Source organism: Erythrolamprus reginae, chromosome 6, assembly GCF_031021105.1.
Source record: "Erythrolamprus reginae isolate rEryReg1 chromosome 6, rEryReg1.hap1, whole genome shotgun sequence".
NCBI classification, from domain to species: domain Eukaryota; kingdom Metazoa; phylum Chordata; class Lepidosauria; order Squamata; family Dipsadidae; genus Erythrolamprus; species Erythrolamprus reginae.
In genome coordinates, this window is record NC_091955.1 from 91,120,982 (window position 1) to 91,140,559 (window position 19,578).

At 42.0% G+C, this 19,578-nt stretch overlaps 1 protein-coding gene across 4 annotated transcripts in view; it reads left to right on the plus strand.

Moving 5' to 3' along the window:
- IRAG2 (inositol 1,4,5-triphosphate receptor associated 2) overlaps window positions 1–19,578 on the plus strand; it is a 67,483-nt gene that overhangs the window by 27,449 nt on the left and 20,456 nt on the right. For all 4 annotated transcript variants that reach the window (XM_070754368.1, XM_070754369.1, XM_070754367.1 and 1 more), the window contains 9 exons: window positions 2,499–2,662; window positions 3,349–3,463; window positions 5,279–5,441; window positions 8,665–8,726; window positions 11,673–11,741; window positions 13,973–14,057; window positions 15,870–16,011; window positions 17,710–17,788; window positions 18,969–19,006. In XM_070754368.1, coding sequence (XP_070610469.1) covers window positions 2,499–2,662; window positions 3,349–3,463; window positions 5,279–5,441; window positions 8,665–8,726; window positions 11,673–11,741; window positions 13,973–14,057; window positions 15,870–16,011; window positions 17,710–17,788; window positions 18,969–19,006 — 917 coding nt within the window. The remainder of the gene's footprint in view (window positions 1–2,498; window positions 2,663–3,348; window positions 3,464–5,278; window positions 5,442–8,664; window positions 8,727–11,672; window positions 11,742–13,972; window positions 14,058–15,869; window positions 16,012–17,709; window positions 17,789–18,968; window positions 19,007–19,578) is intronic.

Here is a 19,578-nt window from a genome sequence, read left to right on the forward strand (position 1 = left end):
GCATTGGAATATGAATTCCCAGCAAACATGCCGTTGGAGATATCAGGATATTTTATATCTGAGGATTCTGTGGTAAATATTTTTGCCTCACAACTTTGGGTTCTCTAAGGGGAATTTATTTTTATTTATTTATTTTATTTATTAGATTTGTATGCCGCCCCTCTCGGTAGACTCGGGGCGGCTCACAACACAATAAAACAGTTCATGACAAATCTAATAATTTACAATTTAAAGTATTTAAAAAACCCCATTATTAAGCAAACATACATACAAACATACCATACATAAATTGTATAGGCCCGGGGGAGATATCTCAGTTCCCACATGCCTGACGACAAAGGTGGGTTTTAAGGAGTTTACGAAAGGCAAGGAGGGTAGGGGCAGTTCTAATCTCTGGGGGGAGCTGGTTCCAGAGAGTCGGGGCCACCACAGAGAAGGCTCTTCCCCTGGGGCCTGCCAACCGACATTGTTTGGTTGACGGGACCCGGAGAAGGCCCACTCTGTGGGACCTAATCGGTCGCTGGGATTCGTGCAGCAGAAGGCGGTCTCGGAGATATTCTGGTCCGATGCCATGAAGGGCTTTAAAGGTCATAACCAACACTTTGAATTGTGACCGGAAATTGATCGGCAACCAATGCAGAATGGTAGCTTGATGGCTTTGCAGCATCCTCTCAGCAGATCAGAGAAAATAGACAAAGGAAGAAGTGAAAGATCTTCCCTTCTGCTGCCAAAGCTCTGATCTGTTTTTAGATTATTTTCTTTCTTTTTCCTTTCTGGAGGTGCTAATGTTGTGGGGCTTTCTGTTAATAGGAGGGCCTACAACAGCTTGGCATCTAGCATTGATTCTTTCCCCTTGTTCTCAGAATTTCTGAAGTAGCAGAATCACTTCCATGGTTTATAGTCAGGATTCCACCAAAGTACTTCTAAGGATCTGAGGAGAGAAAGCCTTGATGGTCCATAAATCCCCTGAGTGAAATAGAATGGGATGGTTTCTGGTAGAATCCTAGCCATAACTGCAATTCTAGTAGAACCTTACTAGAATAATTCAAATCCTAACCCTATGATAACCTTGTCTTTGCTTGTTGTGTGAAACAAGCAATCAGGCTTTATTTGGGGTCTGGAACATTAATTTTTGTTAAAGCGGGTTTAGTTTTATAACAAACACACACACACACCGCAAAACAAATGCTGTGTTGTCTTAAGTGAACAGACAATAGGAAGGAGCAATAATATGAGTGTAATTGAAGATAATTACCACCCCAACATAACAATAGACTTACATACTTTTCCATAATGCTTTACAGCACTTTGGGTGGTTTACAATCTGGCTCTTCGTTTTACCGACCTTGGAAGGATGGAAGGTTGGGTCAACCTTGAGTCAGTCAGGATTGAACTCCAAACTAATTAATAATAATAATTTATTGGATTTGTATGCTGCCCCTCTCTGTAGACTCGGGGCGGCTAACAACAATAATAAAAACAACATGTACAATCCAATAATAAAAAACAACTAAAACCACTATTATAAAACCAAACATACAGACAAACATACCATGCATAACTTGTAATGGCCTAGGGGGAAGGGCTATCTCAACTCCCCCATGCCTGGCGATATAAATGAGTCTTGAGTAGTTTACGAAAGACAGGGAGGGTGGGGGCAGTTCTAATCTCTGGGGGGAGTTGGTTCCAGAGGGCCGGGGCCGCCACAGAGAAGGCTCTTCCCCTGGGGCCCGCCAACCGACATTGTTTAGTCGACGGGACCCGGAGAAGGCCAACTCTGTGGGACCTTATCGGTCGCTGGGATTCGTGCGGTAGCAGGCGGTTCTGGAGGTAATCTGGTCCAATGCCATGTAGGGCTTTAAAGGTCATGACCAACACTTTGAATTGATCGGCAGCCAATGCAAGCTATGGGCAGAGTTAGGATTCAGAACAGCTTTTTAACCATTCCACCATCAGGGCTCCTTAGCTACTCTTCTGTATTTCTTGGAAAAGAAAGAACCATGATGTAAGCGCAGTGTAGCCTCATGAAATTGGCTCAGCGGTGAAATCTACTTACCTTCCCTATTGGTTCAGAAGCGCACACGCCAGGAGTGGGTTCTAACTTACATTGCTGCCAGTTTGCTTCCTCTTGGGCCACGTGGGTTTCCATTGACGCATGCGCAGATGGTTAAAAAAATGGAAATGGTGACATCTGGATGGGTGGGTGGAGCCTCGCGCTGCTTCTGCTACTAGTTTCTCCAAACCACTGCTGGCCGCTGTTACCAGTACACCCGAACTGGGCTGAACCAATAGCATTTTACCCCTGAATTGTCTCCTAATAAACTACCCCCCCCAAACCCCCCCCCCCAAATTGTCCAATTCCCAAGCAGCCTGTAAGCACATGATGTTTTATATGTGTGTGTGTGAGATGGATGTGGAAAACAAGATGGAAGGTTGTGAGCTGAATTCAACCAAAAGATTGCTATGCTCTACAGATATTTGTGTTGCTATCCACACAGGACCTCAAGAAAACTCTGGAGAATAAAAGATCCCAATGGCTCCAGAAACTAAATTTTTTGGAAGCTCAGAAGGAATCCCTGGATAAGGAGCTCATTAAAATGGCAGGAAACATGCGGAGGATGAGAACGGAACAGCTACATTTAAAGAAAACGCTTTTGTCCAGGTTGTTGTTCTTCATTGTATAGAATATATGGCTTCTGCATCTACCCGGTTGCAAATTCCCTACAGTTCAGTACATAATGCCCCCAGTTTCGGTTGCCATATGGTAACATCTGCATAAGGCTAAACCCAAAAAGGATTGGTAGCCCATAATACTCACATGATGCATTTCTGTAGAAGGTAAGAGGGCATAGGTCAGGGATGTACAATTTTGGCAAGCTTAAGACTTGTGGACTTCTACTCCCAGAATTCCCCAACCAACATGTTGGCTGGAGAATTCTGGGAGTTGAAGTCCACTAGTGTTAAAGTCCTTCACTTATGCCAAGTGTGTCTAATTTTGACAACTTTAAGAACTGGATCTGTCCAGTTGAATGAAGAGAAGGACTAGGGCTAACTAATGTACCCTATGATAATCATTAAGTGTTGCACCTCATGATTTTTGACAAATGTATCTTTTATTTTATGTACATTGAGAGCATATGCACCAAAGACAAATTCCTTCTGTGTCCAATCATACTTGGCCAATAAAGGACAAAGAATTCTAAATTCTATGTCGAGGACTACCTGTAGCTTCCAGGAATTCAAAGTTGCCCTTACAGAGAATTATTTGCAAACAGAGAGAGAGAGAAAGAGTAATTCAACTTCGAATAACATGGCTCGTTTTTGGTGTTTTGCTTCAAATCTTAATAGGCAACAGGAGATCCAGTCCACCAAAAAGCTTGAAGAAGATGCTTTGGCAGAAGCAGACATCTTAAGATTGAAACTGCAAGACCTGACTGGACAATTAGAGGAAGCTGGGAAGATGGTAGGTATCCTACATTGTGCTTTTATGTCTTTAATTGTTTTTTAAAAGATAGAATAATCTTCTACCTCTTTAATTTTTTTAAAAAGGAACTCTTTAGAGATGCCAAAGTGTGAAGCAGTGTGAATTGTCTGGCTCAGCCATTCAGTGCATCCATGAATCCTGATTTAGGATTGTTTATCTCATGACCGTTACAACATTCCCCTTGGTCATGAGATCAAAATTTGGGTACCTGGCAACTGGTTCATATTTATTTGTTCCCCTTTGGTGACCTTCTAACAAGCCGAGTCAATGGGGGAGCCATTTAACAACCATGTTACTAACCATGTTACTAACTTACAACCATGTTACTAACTTAACCAGTGCAGTGATTCCACTTAGCAATGACAAGAAAGATTGTTAAAACTCAAAAACTAATGACTATCTTGCTTAGCAACAGAAATGTTGGCCTTCATTTATTTATTTCAGCAAACATGTATTAGATAACTGATATAGGTATAAACATAACTATGAGTATATGAAATGGATACGAATAAAAGGGAATATTAGGACAGGGACGATAGGTATGCTGGTGCGCTTATGCACGCTACTTACAGACCTCTTAGGAATGGGGTGAGGTTTACAGTAAGGCTTTGGGGGTTTGGGGAAGAAACCACAGTCAGGTAGTGCATTCCAGGCATTAAGGACTCTGTTACTGTGGGGTATGTACTTATGGTCATAAGTCAAGAACCTGTAAAGTAAGAGGTTTTTTCTCCTCTCCTCTCCTCTCCTCCCCTCCCCTCTTACTATATTCTCCTCTCCTCTTCTATATTCACTTCTCTCCCCTTCTCTTCTCTTCCCTTCCCTTCTCTTCTCTTCTCTCCTCTCCTCTATTCTCTTCTCCTCTTCTATATTCTCTTCTTTCCCCTTCTCTTCTTTCCTACTATTTTCTCCTCTCCTCTCCTCTCCCCCTAACCCCTCCCCTCCCCCCCTTCCCTTGTGTTTTGTCTCAATCCAGCTGCTGAGGTGCTTTGAAATATTGATTATTATGAAGTCTTAAAGTGCAATGGCAAAGTGACTGCTTGCATTATTTCTTTTAGTATGTTGAGACTGCTTTCCCCATAGGGGGCTCAGTTTCCTTCTGTAAAATATCAGGGAGAAAAAGCTTTAGAGTGGTGGGCTATATGCCACTTGGATTAACAAAAGCAGAAGTGGTGTGCTCATCTGGAACCACATAGTCAGGTAGTGCATTCCAGGATTAACAACTCTGTTATTTGGTGTATGTACTGTAATCGTGGTCATAAGTCAAGAACTTGTAAGCTACAGAGGTTTTTCCTTCTCTTCTCTTTATGAAGTCTTAATGTGCAATCCTGGCTTGTGACTGCTTGCATTATTTCTTTTAGTCTGTCCAGACTGCTTTCCCCATTGGGGGGGGGGGGGCGGCTCAGTTTCCTTCTGTAAAATATTGGGGAGAAAGAGTTTTATGATAGCCAGCTACAGGCCGCTTGGTTTAACAAAAGCAGAACTGGTGTGCTCATCTGGAACTTGCAGAAATGTGATTGCGGAAGAAGTCAAAGCTAAGCTGTGGGAGGGGGGGGGAAAGGCGGGTGATAACTTCTTGTGCTCTGCACAGGAAAACAACGCTTTGGTGCACACCAGCAAGCAGAACCTGTCCCTCAAAAATGCAGAAGCACAGAGAGTTCATGGCTTCCGGAAAGAGAAAAAATATATTTTTGGTCTCTTTTTTGAAGCTGTCCATAGGGGTTTTGAAGCAGAGCGCGCCTTGCAGCATTTGATGCCGAAAACCTGTGTTGACCTGCTGTTGCTGCTTTCTTTAAGGTTAAGGATCGCGAGAGTGACTTTCACGCTGCCCACAAGGAAGTAGGGTCTTTACAGAAGAAGCTAGAAGAAAGCGTTGCCGAGCAAGGAAGTCTCCATGGTAGAAATACAGACTTAACACGGACTTGCCAACAACTGGAATGTCAAGTTAAGGAACAAAGTAGTAAGTATCTCTCAACTCTTTGGTTCTTCTGTCCTTTTAGGTTGGACTCTAGATTCGTCTTGGGGGTTATGAAGCCTTAGTAAGACCATATCTAGAATACTGCATCCAATTTTGGTCACAACACTATAAAAAAGATATTGAGACTCTAAAAAAAGTGCAGAGAAGATCAACCAGGATGATTAGGGGACTGGAGGCTAAAACATGTGAAGAATGGTTGCAGGAACTGGGCATGGCTACTCTAGTGAAGAGAAGGACCAGGGGAGACACAATAACAATCTTGCAATATTTAAGGGGATGCCACAGAGAGGAGAGAATCAAGCTATTCTCCAAACCACCTGAAGTCCAGACAAGGAATAGTGGATGGAAACTGATCAAGGAGAAATTCAACCCGGAGAGAGAAAATTTCTGACACTGAGAACAATGGAACAGCTTTGCCTTCAGAAGTTTTGGGAGTTTCATCACTGGAGGCCTTCAAGAAGATATTGGACTTCTATTTGTCAGAAATTGGGCACGGGGTTGGACTAGATGATCTACAAGGTCCCTTCCAACTCTGTTCTTCTTTATCTATTTGTCAGCCATTTGCCAAAAATCATTGGTTGGAGATTCTGCCATGATAGCTAGCCCTTTGTTTTGCAACTGTTCAAAATGACAGCAGCACTGAACAAAGTGACTCACGACTGGTTCTCACACTTGTGACCCATTACGCCACCCTCCCGCATTCATATGATCAAAATTTAAGCAGTTGGCAACTGGCATGTATTTACAACAATCCAAACATCCTGGGGGGATGTGATCCCCATCGGTGACCTTCCCAGCCGGCTTCTGACTAGCGAAGTCGATGGAGGAATCTGAGTTCACTAAAAGCTGGGTGAATTGCTGCTGTGATTCGCTTAATATCACGGCAAGGCGGATTTTAAAATTGGGCATGAATTACTTGACAGCAGTCTTGCTTAAGCCACAAAAACTCTGGCCTCAAGCATGAAATTCTAGTCTCAACGTGCCCTAACATTGAAGACTAGCAGTATGAGTCACCGTGGTGTAGTGGTTAGTGTGCAGTAATACAGGCTACCTCTGCTGACTGACTGCAGTTTGGCAGTTCAAATCTCACTGGGCTCAAGGTTGACTCAGCCTTCCAAGATTGGTAAAATGAGGACCTAAAATTGTTGGGAGCAAGATTCTGACTAGGTTAACCACCTAGAGAGGGCTGTAAGGCCCTGTGAAGCAGTATGTAAGTCGTAACTGCTATTGCTATTATTTTAGATTGGAGAGCAAAGAGTTGGAGAAGGAGAAAGACCTAATGGTTGGTCTCAAAGGCTTTAGCTTCCTCTGGCATCACTCTACAAGTAGCCCCCAATGACCACATGGGTGATAGCAGCAATGAGAACACTAATAATAATAGTAGTGCAGACTTGGTAAATAGTTTGACAGTGTTGAGGGAATTATTTGTTTAGCAGAATTGTTTAACATTCGAGAAAAAACTGTTCTTGTGTCTAGTTGTCTTGGTGTGCAGTGCTCTGTAGCAACGTTGTGAGAGTAGGAGTTGAAACAGTTTATGTCCAGGATGCGAGGGGTCATTAAATATTTTCACGGCCTTCTTTTTGAGTTATGCAGTATACAGGTCCTCAATGGAAGGCTAGAGGGTTGATATGGTCCCATCTAGCTCTGTGATTTCTAGAGATGACTCATACTTGTGTAAGAGCAGAGGTTGCCACATGGTTTCAGGTTCCTGGTGTGGTCCAGAACTTGGCTCCAAAACAAGAAAGGTGTGAAGGCAACTTCTCTTTCTTATTGTTCCTCAAAAACTATAATTAGCAAAACTTTGCCTGTGGAAACGGGGGCCTTGCAGTAGGTCTGTCAATGGCTATTGATCGACAGAGTTTAGAGCAAGTGTAGTGGTATGTAGGTAGTCCTCGACTTATAACCATTCTTTTAATGATCATTCAGAATTGCAGTGGCATTGAAAAAAAAAGTGACTTATGATGGTTTTCCGTACTTATGACTGTTGCAGCATCTCCTTGCTCACATTATTTACATTTGGATGCTTGACAACTGATTCACATTTACAATGGTTGCACTGTCCCACCTGACAGGGGTGGGTTGCACTTACCTTCGCCACTGGTTTGCATCGCGACGTTTCACCGATCGCGCGCACGGGCATGTTCCCTTGTGCAATTTGGCTTCTGCGCATGCTCAGTAGCAGGAATCAGCTCGGAACTCAGCTGAGGATCTGATCAGCTGTGCTTCGGGCTAAGAAATAAAGGTCAGGCAGGTGGGAGGGCTCTTTTTCAAGCAGCGGAAGAGTAGAAGCCACCCAAACACGGAAAAATTCATCAAAAATTCCACCCCCAAAATATGGTGCCCACGGATTGGCACTGATGGAACCAGATTCACCCAACTGGTTCGGGCGATGATGTCCAAACCTGAAGGAATCCATCCCTGCCTTCTGACAAGCCAAGTCCATGGGGAATTCGGATTCACCTAATAACCGGGTTACTAATTTAACAACTACAGTGATTTGCTTAAGAAAGGTGGCAAGCACATTTTATCATATGTGGTGGACTTGTGCCAAAGCAAAAAAGAAATGAAAAATGGGCAAAGATGCACAAGAAAATATGACAGGGAAATGTGTCGATTTTAAACCTGAACTGTTTTTATTAGGTATAATATCAGAAAAAAAAATGATAAGAAAAAGTATGTATTTAATATTGCATGACTTAGCAGCAGCGAGGATTATATTCACACAATACTGGAAAAATGAAGATATACCGCTGGATAAAGAGAGAGTCAGGAAAGATACTTGGTCGACTGTGCAGAAATGGATAGATGGACATTGAAAATTAAACAGAAAGAAGATGTAGAATATTATCAAACATGGAATTTATTTTACCAATGGTTGGGGAAAAAAGGGGTGGAGATTAAGCAAACAAAATACCCAGACAACATAATGTTTATTAAGCACTAAGAAATGTATTTCATAGAAAAATCAATTTAAAAAATTTAAAAAGTGGCAAGAAAAGTTGTAAACTGGGGCTGAACACATTTAATAAATTTCTCACTTGGCAGCATATATTTTGGGTTTAATTATGGTCATATGTTGATTACTATCTCTATTAGACGGAGGCTTCCTTATACTTGTTTATTGAATATATTTTTGTTAGATGAGACTGGGAAAGCTTTCGTTTACATACACTCATCAGCTGTTGTCTAATGCCTTGTTTTGTAGCTGCTGTGGAGTCACTCAAGGAGAAGTATCTAAGAAGACTGCTCTATGGTGTGCTTTGTCAGGTAGGGCTTTCTATTTATTTGTTTATTTAACAGTTCATTTAACTCTTTATTTTAGTTACAAGTTAGAACTGAGATGCCCAGATTTCCCAGCATCCTCCAGTGACAAAACCTAAATTGCACTGAATGGCCTAGCAAGGCTTGAGGCACACGTTGGACTACTGCTCCCATGCTTCCTAGCTGCACAAGCTGGGAATTGTGAAGGTCGTGTTCCAACACAAACTCCCAAGATGGATAAGCTTCTTTAGAGGAAGCTGTAAAGCCTCCATTGGATTGCAAACTACGTAAATTTGTAATATAACAAGACTTGGACTGGTAAATATATTTCCCACCTAATAAGCTAAAGCTCATCATTTAATAATTCATTGGATCACTAAGCCAGAAGTTTAATTAATTAATTAAAGCAAGCCTCGAGAACTGGTGAACTTCCATCATCCCTAATTGTTGGCTGCATGGAGGTATTGAAGGCTAGCAACATGTAGATACCTATGTCTCTCTAAGCATTTTTATTCATTTATTGTACCCTGCCATTATTACTTTTACAAATAAGCTGATGATCATACATGACATTCTTTCTACTCCTATTTCCCCCCACAACAATAACTCTGTGAGGGGAGTTGGGCTGAGAGAGTGACTGGCCCAAAGTCTTCCAGGTGGCGTTCATGGCTAAAACAGGACTAATAATAATAATAATAATTTATTAGATTTGTATGCCGCCCCTCTCCGAAGACTCGGGGCAGCTCAGACTCGGGACTCAGACTAGAACTCACAGTGCCCTGGTGATTGGTCCAAAGTCACCTAGCTGCCCTCTATGCCTAAGGCAGGACTAAAACTCAACAGTCTCCCAGACTCTGACCTGGTGCCTTAACCCCTAGACCAGTGGTTCTCAACCTGGGGGTCAGGACCCCTTTGGGTGTTGAATGACCGTTTCACATGGGAAAAGACAAATTTCCCATCGTGTTAGAAACTAAAGCTTCTATTCTGGCACCTTGGAACATATTTTTACAATCCGACTAATCAGGCGTTTACAGTGGGGGTGTTCTTCTGACCTTCCTGCCAGTAAGCTTAAAGCTCTTTTGGGAGAATTGGTGCTGGACTTATTGTTGGGGGTCACCACAACATGAGGAACTGTATTAAGGGGCCGCAGCATTAGTAAGGTTGAGAACCACTGCGGACCAAGCTGGCTCTAATGTCCAGGTTTCTCTGCATTCTGTCGTTGTCTAATAATAATTTATTAAACTTGCATTTTGCTGAATTCCCAGAGTCGTGGCAGCTCCTGACAATCAAAAGCATTGCAGTAAAATCAATAAAAGAGAATAAAAATAAAAGATGCAAGTATAATGAAGGAAGTGCCTGGAAGAGGCATCATTCATTCTCAGTTCAACCCACTTCACAGGGTTGTTGTTGTTGTAGGGCAGGGGTCGGCAACCTTAAACACTCAAAGAGCCCCAAAGGTCCTAACTGGAAGCCTCCCATTCAGTTCTGGAGCAGACTGGAAGTCTGGTTTCCCCACCATAGAGTCTTCTCCTAGTGTGGCATCCTTTTTCCTCTACCTGTTCTAACCAAAAGCCCTATCAATTGTGGAGTCAAACAGTGACAGGGAGCCACAACAAAAGGATGAAAGAGCCACATGTGACTTCAGAGCCACAGTTTGCTGACCCCTGTTGTGGGGAAAAGAGTACCACAAGTCCTCACAGCTAAATGTAATAACGAGCTTGGATACTACTTGTGTGATGCAGTGAAGCATGGGCATTATAATATCTTTATCCTGAATACTTTTCCTTTAAAACTGGGCCTGCTGATAATTGTCAGGCTGTCATTAGCCAAATTGGGACTGTGTCAATTTATTTGGGGGGTTGTCTCAGACACTGTCAGAAGAAGGTCTCGGATTTTGGGGCTAACTGGTTTAATGGCTACTGGCTAGCAAGCAATTATCCTTGAAGGATAATTTTGTTTGGTTCCTAATCTCTACTGCACCAAACAACAACCGGGATGATCAAATCTAGATGATCAAACCTTAGAACAGCATCCTCTGTGCTGATTGAAAACATCAAGCAGGGATTTTCCCAGACCTAAAACTGAAAGGCAGGCTGCATATTAAAGCCTACAGCAAGCAAAACATGTATTCAACCTTTTTGGTTCATGAAAAATATGTTTCTATACTACCTCTGCAGGAACCAAACAATTTCTTCTTTGCTTCAAGCATTTAACACTTGTCCTCTTGGATAGCAATCATGCTTCCAAAATATAGCTATGGTAGTTTTCTTGGTACACTGACCTTTCTTCCAGCATATTTACTGACCCTGTCGCATGCTGCACATAAAGTGTTTCAACAATGCTATAGAGCAGTGTTTCCCAACCTTGGCAACTTGAAGATATTTGGACTTCAACTCCCAGAATTCCCCAGCCAGTTGAAGTCCAGATATCTTCAAGTTGCCAAGGTTGGGAAACACTGCTATAGGGCACTGCACACCAAGACAACTAGAGACAAGAACAGTTTTTCCCCAAACACCATCACTCTGCTAAACAAATAATTCCCTCAACACTGTCAAAATATTCACTAAGGCTGCATTACTATTACTATTAGTCTCCTCATCATTCCTATCATCAATCTCCTCCCACTTACATAGAAACATAGAAGATTGACAGCAGAAAAAGACCTCATAGTTCATCGAGTCTGCCCTTATGCTATTTCCTGTATTTTATCTTCGTATTTTATCTTATGATTGTATGACTGTAACTTGCTGCTTGTATCCTTGCGATTTATATTCATATTGTTTCCTGATTGCTTATTTGTACCCTATGACAATCATTAAGTGTTGTACATCATGATTCTTGCAAATGTATCTTTTCTTTATTCCTTGTGTGTCCAATCACACTTGGCCAATAAAGAATTCTATCCTATCCTATCCTATCCTATCCTAACCAGCATGCTTTCTGTTACAATAGAAGTGTATGTTTGAGTGTGATGACCGTCCTTCATCAAGCGTCAATGAAGAGATAAGGACAGAAGAGAAGGTAAGCGCAGACAACTTTTGGAAATGTAGGTTGGAATAGAAGTTCAAGAGGAACTGATCATCCATAACATTCTTGCTTCTAAAGTTGATCTTGGGCCGAGATGGTAAAAGTACGGAATGTCCCTGTCAATGAACAAGGTCTTGTCCCAAAGGTGCTTTTCCAAAAGGCAACTCATTCTTGGATGAGAAACAGAACATTTTCAAACAAACAAACAAAAAAAACCACAAAGTCCAGTTGTCTTTTTTGGAAAAGGACCCTGACCTGCACAATTGAGAATCTCCAAAGACATGAACAAAACATTGGTTGGCACTTTTGATCCTAAATAGAGATTACTTTCATAGGAGGTGTTGATTCCCACCCCCTGCAATTAGCCAGAACTGGAGTTCAGACAGATTCCAGATTATGCTATATCTTGTTTAATTGTACGTTGTGACAAATCTCATGTATCAAAGCACCTTAATCCTGACTAAACTCTTTAATTTTTAAATACTATCAGTTGACATGAGATGAAAAATAATATCAACAAATTTTCTCTTTATGAGCATTTGTATGGGCCTTGGTGGCACAGTGGTTAGAATGCAGTACTGCAGGCTATCTATCCTATCTATCTATCTATCTATCTATCTATCTATCTATCTATCTATCTATCTATCTATCTATCTAGCTATCTAGCTATCTAGCTATCTAGCTATCTAGCTATCTAGCTATCTATCTCTATCTATCTATCTAGCTATCTATCTAGCTAGCTATCTAGCTAGCTAGCTAGCTAGCTAGCTAGCTATCTCTATCTATCTATCTATCTATCTATCTATCTATCTATCTCTATCTATCTATCTATCTATCTATCTATCTATCTATCTATCTATCTATCTATCTATCTATCTATCTATCTATATATCTATCTATCTATCCAGGAGTTCGATCCTGGCTCAAGATTGACTCAGCCTTCCAAGGTTAGTAAAATGTGGACCCAGATTTTTGGGGTCAAGAGGCTGACTTTTTAAACTGCTTAGAGGGGGCTGTAACACACTATGAAGCGATGTATAAGTCTAAACATTATTGCTATTTCTGGATTTGCCATCCCTGCCCCATGTTATCATGACAAACATGCTTTGATAACATTGTTTTACCTGCTTTGATAAGAGCATAATAGCAGAACCTAGGGTGCCCTGGTCCTTCTAGTCAAGTGATCTGTTCTCGCTGCAGCCAACACACTGCACGTGGAAGCCCACTAATCTCTTAGCAGATGCCCATCAGAGTTCATCTAATAGACATTGACCCCTGTGACTTCCATGAATTGGTCCCTTTTCTGAAACCAGCCAAGCTGGCACCCAGCAGTACATAGTGTTCCTTTTTAAATTAATTTATACAACAATACAAGAGCAAATTCTGCGAAGTGGTGGATGTGATGTGCCGGTGCCTGGAAACCGTAAGAGTCTGGATGGGAGTCAACAGGATCAAGCTCAACCCCCACAAGACTGTGGGTTTTGCCCCCTAAGGACTATACCATCCATCTGTCTTTGATACTGGAGGAGGGGGGAAGAAATAACTCCCGCAGAAAGGGTCCGCAACTTGGGTGTCCTCCTACACCTGCAGCTGAGATTAGAGCAACATCTCTCAGCTGTGGCTAGGGGGATTTTTGCACAGGTCTGTCTTGTGCACCAGTTGCGGGCCTACTTAGACCAGGAGGCTCTTCACATAGTCACTCATAGTCACCTCACGCCTGGAGTATTGAAACGTGTTCTCCATGGGGCTACCTTTGAAGAGCGTTCGGAGACGCTGGTGCAAAATGCAGCTGCACAAACTATAGTAGGGATACCAAGGTACACCTGAATAACTCCAACTCCCGATGAGCTGCATTGGTTACCAGTTGGTCTCCAGACACCTTTAAAGCCCTACATGGCTTAGGACCAGACTACTTACGGAACTGTCAACTATTCACACTTCCTTACGGCCAGTAATGGCCCACAGAGTTGTCCTTCTCCAGGTCCCATCTGCCAAACAATATCGGTTGGTGGCGCCACGGGGAAGAGCCTTCTCTGTGGCAGCTCCGACCCTTTTGAACCAACTGCCTCCGGAGATTCTCACTATCCCTGCCCTACCAGCCTTCTGGAAAGCCATTAAGACCTAGCTTTTCTGGCAGGCCTGGGATCATTTCTGTAAATTAGTCAAACTGCATTTTGCTTTCTAGAAGGCAATCTCCTTACTTTCAATTCCTCTTCCTTAAATAGGAAACCTGTTGCTTTCAAAGACTAGGAACTCAGCTGTCCTGGCCTTGGAGCACGTTCTGGTCCACAGAAGATATTTTACTGCTAGGTAAGCTTAAAATATACCTTGGGTGCAAATGGATTGGCTAAGAAGAGGAGCATACAGCCCTGGAGAAGAAATCTATATCTGATTTGCATGTTGCTATGCATTATTTTTCAAATTTTGAATTTCATTTTATTTGTTTTAAGAAAGGGGTAGGGTGGAAGACTCGGAAGCAACATATACAAAGTTTGGGAATCCTTTTGTTTGTAACATCATTATCCAGGTTCTTCCATTCCCCTTTTAGTATGATTATTAAGTTGTAGTTAGAACAATTAATCAATGGAACAACTTGCTCCAGAAATTATGAATGTTCCAACACTGTAAGTTTTTATGAAGAGGTTGGATAGCCATTTGTCTGAAGTGGTGTAGAGTTTCTTGCCTAAGCAGGGGGTTGGACTAGAAGACCTCTGAAATTCCTTCCACAGGTGTTATTCTATTTCTATTTCTAAATGATTTAGACCAGCCCTCAATGGAGATATTTCAATAAAGGACTGGAGGCTATAACATATAATAACAGTTGCTGGAATTGGTTATGTGTGGTTTAATGAAAAGAAAGACTAGGGGAGACATGATAGCAGTGTTCCAATAACTCAGGGGCTGCCACAAAAAAGAGGGAGTCAATCTATTCTCCAAAGCACCTGCCGTAGGACAAGAAGCAATGGGTGGAGACTAAACAAGGAGAGAAGCAACTTAGAACTAAGGAGAAATTGCCTGACAATTAGAACAATTAATCAGTGGAAGAGCTTGCCTCCAGAAGTTGTGAATGCGCCAACACTGGAAGTTTTTAAGAAGATGTTGGATAACAATTTGTCTGGAGTACTGTAGGGTTTCCTGCCTTAGCAGGGGGTTGGACTAGAAGACCTCCAATGTCCCTTCCAATGCTGTTATTTTGTAGTTAATATTCTTTCATTCATATTGTATGTATTTATGCTTTTGTTCATTAGCATTTGCATCTATCCCACAAGTTTCCAAAACACATTTGTTAACTACTAACCAAACCGTGTCATGGAGACTCAGTATGGTTTGGGATTTTGTTTGTTTGTTTGTTTTTTCTAGTGGGGTAATGTGATAAATATAGGCATCTCATGCCTTCAAAAAAACTTTTTACAGTGCCCCTATAGGACATAACAGAAGGAAACATGACAGCAAACTGGAAGAAGAGAGAAAAAGGAAACAATTGGAAATAGCGAAACATTTGTCAGGCATCAGGGTAGACAGCGAGGGAACGTTGTTTTCAAGGAAAGTCCTGCACCTGCAAGGGGAGTCCTCCTTCAAGCCCTCCGTCCGCCCTGGAGAGGGGCGGCATACAAATCTTATAAACTATAACTATCCTTCATCTGTGGATGAAGATTAAAGTAGGCATCCTTTTTTGAAACTGCAGCTAACTGCAGCTAAGCAGCCATTCAAATGTTTCCTACTGAAATATCTTTACTGAGCAATCAGTTTTTTGAATGGCCATTTGAATGTAAAACTCTCAGATTGCAAAAACTATTTGAACTTGGCCATGTTAGATCAAACTGTACTTTGCTATATCTCAATTCAATTGTCCCAAAAGTCTTCTCCTATCCCCACCCCAAAGGCATCTATAATTTTTCTTGGTGTTTTTTTTTTTTTAACTTTTCTCATTCAAGAAGCTTCTTGGTGAGAAGAGAAACTTTTTCAAAGAAAACACTAAGAAAGTCCCAGATGCCTCTTAGGGGGGAAAAAAACATGTTTGAGATAACCTGAATGATTGAGAATCTGCATTGACATCCCAACTCAATAGGCTTCCTCCCATTAATAATTCTGCTGCGCTCTCCTCCTCTGTGTCTTTAACAGAAGCATTGTCCCTTGATTCTCTGCAACTGGTTCGAAGACACTCTGTGCCCAGGACTGTTGGAAATTCTGAAATATTGTTGATATTTGGGAAACAACACTTAAGAAATGGAACCACATCGGATGTGATATTGGATGAATATAAGTAAGACCAGAGACCCTACTTTTAAAATGTTGCCTCTTCCAAGGTTGATAAAGGCTACATGCAGCTCAATTTTATTTTTTTAAGTTCTCAATCTTTCTCCTACATTGCCAGTTTCTTTAAATGTTATACCTTATGATCCTTGATGAACGTATCTTTTCTTTTATGTACACTATGAACATATGCACCAAGACAAATTCCTTGTGTGTCCAATCGCACTTGGCTAATAAAAAATTCTATTCTATTCTATTCTATTCCTTTTCTATTTTCTATTAATGAACTTAATGAACTTAAAGACTTAATGAACTCCATCTGTATAGTCTGGAGGACAGAAGGAAAAGGGGGGACATGATCGAAACATTTAAATATGTCAAAGGGTTAAATAAGGTCCAGGAGGGAAGTGTTTTTAATAGGAAAGTGAACACAAGAACAAGGGGACACAATCTGAAGTTAGTTGGGGGAAAGATCAAAAGCAACGTGAGAAAATATTATTTCAGTGAAAGAGTAGTAGATCCTTGGAACAAACTTCCAGCAGACATGGTTGGTAAATCCACAGTAACTGAATTTAAACATGCCTGGGATAAACATATATCCATTGTAAGATAAAATACAGGAAATAGTATAAGGGCAGACTAGATGGACCATGAGGTCTTTTTCTGCCGTCAGTCTTCTATGTTTCTATTCTATTCTTTACTCTATTCTACTCAATTCCTATTCTATTTTATTCCATATTTTCTATTCCTATTCCATTCCATATTCTATTCTATTCCTCCTCTGTATCCTCTTCTCTTCTCCTCTCTACTCTATTCCGCTGTTCCTCTGGGTGGTGTGATCCCCATACAGTTACTATGTTTCATCCGTCACATTTTTTAGCAGCCTTCTGATCTGAACAGTTGATATCCAACTTATTTTTATTTTTGGGTGTGTTAGGGTTCCTGTGGGGTCTGGCAACCATTTTGGGGGCCTTGGATCTTTAGGCCTGCCATATTTGGTGCTATGGGAAACTGGGAGGGGGGTTTGCATGGAGCTGGGCAGATATGTAGTCAAAATAACATTCCTTTCCCTTAGAGTCAAGGCCACTCTGCCCTGCACCTTGAGGGGTGTGACTGGAAGGTCTCTCCAGTTGGGACAGTGCATTGATTTGGACCATGTGAGGGACATGTGGGTGCTGGGGCAGGGATTTGGACTTTCTTCTGGGTGGGGAAAACCCAGAAGCTTTCAGATTCAGGTTTTCCCAGATCTGCCAATATAACATTTCTGACAAAATGGAACTTTGAGGATCTTTCATTGGGGATTTTACTTGGAACCTTGACAACTAAAGTTATAGTTTCGTTCAACGATAAGAATTGAGGGCAGAATGTTATGAAAGGACATTGAATAAACCATTGTCCACTATAGGAGAGGCATCATCTGGTTATTTTCTCTCTCTCGTAATTAAGAAAGCTCTTACTTCCAAAAGCTTTTCTTTCTTTTTTTTGCCATTTCATCTCTTTGAATGCCGTTATCATCTCGGTTACAAGGGTTAGGAAACTAATGACAGCTACTCACACTACTTGGTCTTAGGGCTGGTTTTGTCTTGCAGCTGGGTTGGACTCTTCGCATGGGTAAAAGCTGCAGATTAAAAATAACCCCCAGCGTTTCACTTTAGGGGAAGGGAAAGCTGTCTAGCAGCCGTATGCAAATTTTGCTTTCTGCTAACAGGTGTAATCACCAGTCGGTTGGTAATCAGACGGATGCAGACCTGATCTCCGGGATAAGGATGGAGGGTGATTCTCCCAAGGTTAGTTCCATTTACTTGTTTCCAAGAAAAGAATTTACTGGAACCGTGATGGCAGTCAGAGCCCTCTCTGCAGGCATGCGAGCCGTTTGACCAGCTCAGCTCCGCTGCCCCTGTGCATGTGCCTCCCATCGGCCAGCTGATTTTTCAGGTCAGAGAAGCACATACTTTCTTCTCACTTTCTGCGGCTCCTGCCTTCCCAGATCTCTGGAGATTCCAGCCCAGTTCTGTTTGGGCACACAAGGCTTCCCCACTCCTAGCTCTGTTGGGGAAAAGAAGCTCCCCCCCCCAACTCCATTTTGGGAAAGGAGGCTCCCCCCCCCCACTTCACAGCTTCATTTGGGGAAAGGAAGCTTCCTCCCTCCTCACAACTCCATTTGGGGATGGAAGGCTTCCCACCACCACCCAGCTTTGTTTGGGGAAGGGATGTTTTCCCCCCTCCCACCGCTATATGAGGTTTGGTGGCACAGTGGTTAGAGTGCAGTACTGCAAGCTGTTTCTGCTGATTGCTGGCTGTAGTTCACCAGTTCAAATCTCACCAGGCTCAAGGTTGACTCAGCCTGCCATCCTTCCCCGATGGGTAAAATGAGGATCCAGATTGTTGTGGGCGATATGTTGACTCTGTAAACCGCTTAGAGGTATATAAGTCTAAGTGCTTTCTTTCAGAAACTTCATAGTCAGGACTGAGCATACGGAAGCTGCGCACCCTCCAGACCCTGTTTCCCCCCTTCTCATAGTGTATATTATTAATAGAATTTATTCTGGGAGATGAGCAGGCTGGGCTGGAAGGTAGAATTAAACATGTCATTAGTTTGGTGTCATCGCACAGCCACTAGAGACCCAAGTTCAGCCTTCCATGAATTCTATAGATCTTTATCTTGCACCAATTTAATTTTGACTGTTAGCTGACCAGATTCTTGAATATAGCTAGTCATAATAGCGAGTCTACGGAGAGGGGCGGCATACAAATCTAATAAATAAATAAATAATATACTCTTCTGTGCTTTGAACTCAACAAATGTTCCTGGTTATTTGCGCCTGGCAATTTATAAAGCCATCAAATCAGAAACTCAAGGCAGTTTCAAGGAAATGTCCCCTCTTTCTTTTTACATGTATAAAAATAAATGCTTCCAATATTTTAAGTTTGGCTGTGAATATTAAGATGTTTCATCTTTTTTTCAAGGAGAGTGATGCTGGAGAATTAACAGACACCTTATTCAGGTGAGAGAAGATCTATCCATTTCATAATCCAGGTTGCTTTTCTGCTATTGGATTGTATACTCTGTTCTGACCCAGACTTAGGCAGAAGTAAGAAACAGATTCCTTGCCACAACCCCCCCCCCCCTTTATTGTGAATTAATTGCCAAAAAGTCCAGACACTAGTTTCAAAGAGTTAACTGCATTAACAGACCTTATCGGTTCCTTGCGATAATTGCAAATTGCAAGACCATGAGCTCCCAACTGGAAGGCTGTAAATTAAGTTCTGGCAAGTAGTCTCTGTGGCACAAAATGAAATGAGCAAAATCTTCAGAAATACGAACTGTTGTCTGCTAGGACAACAACTCCCCTTTCCTTCTATTTATTCCCCAGCCAGGGAGGCGCTATTCAACATCCACATGTGTTTTGCTTCCTAAGTCGACTCTTTGTCCTCCTTTGTTCCCCTCTCCTAACTTCTCTGTGCATACGTGCATCTAGAACAGGCTCCAGCTGTTCTTCCTACTGCCTTTCATGTGGCTGGGAAAGGTCAGACAGCACTGGCTGTATCTCTGCGTCAAAACTTTTCCCAGACTCCA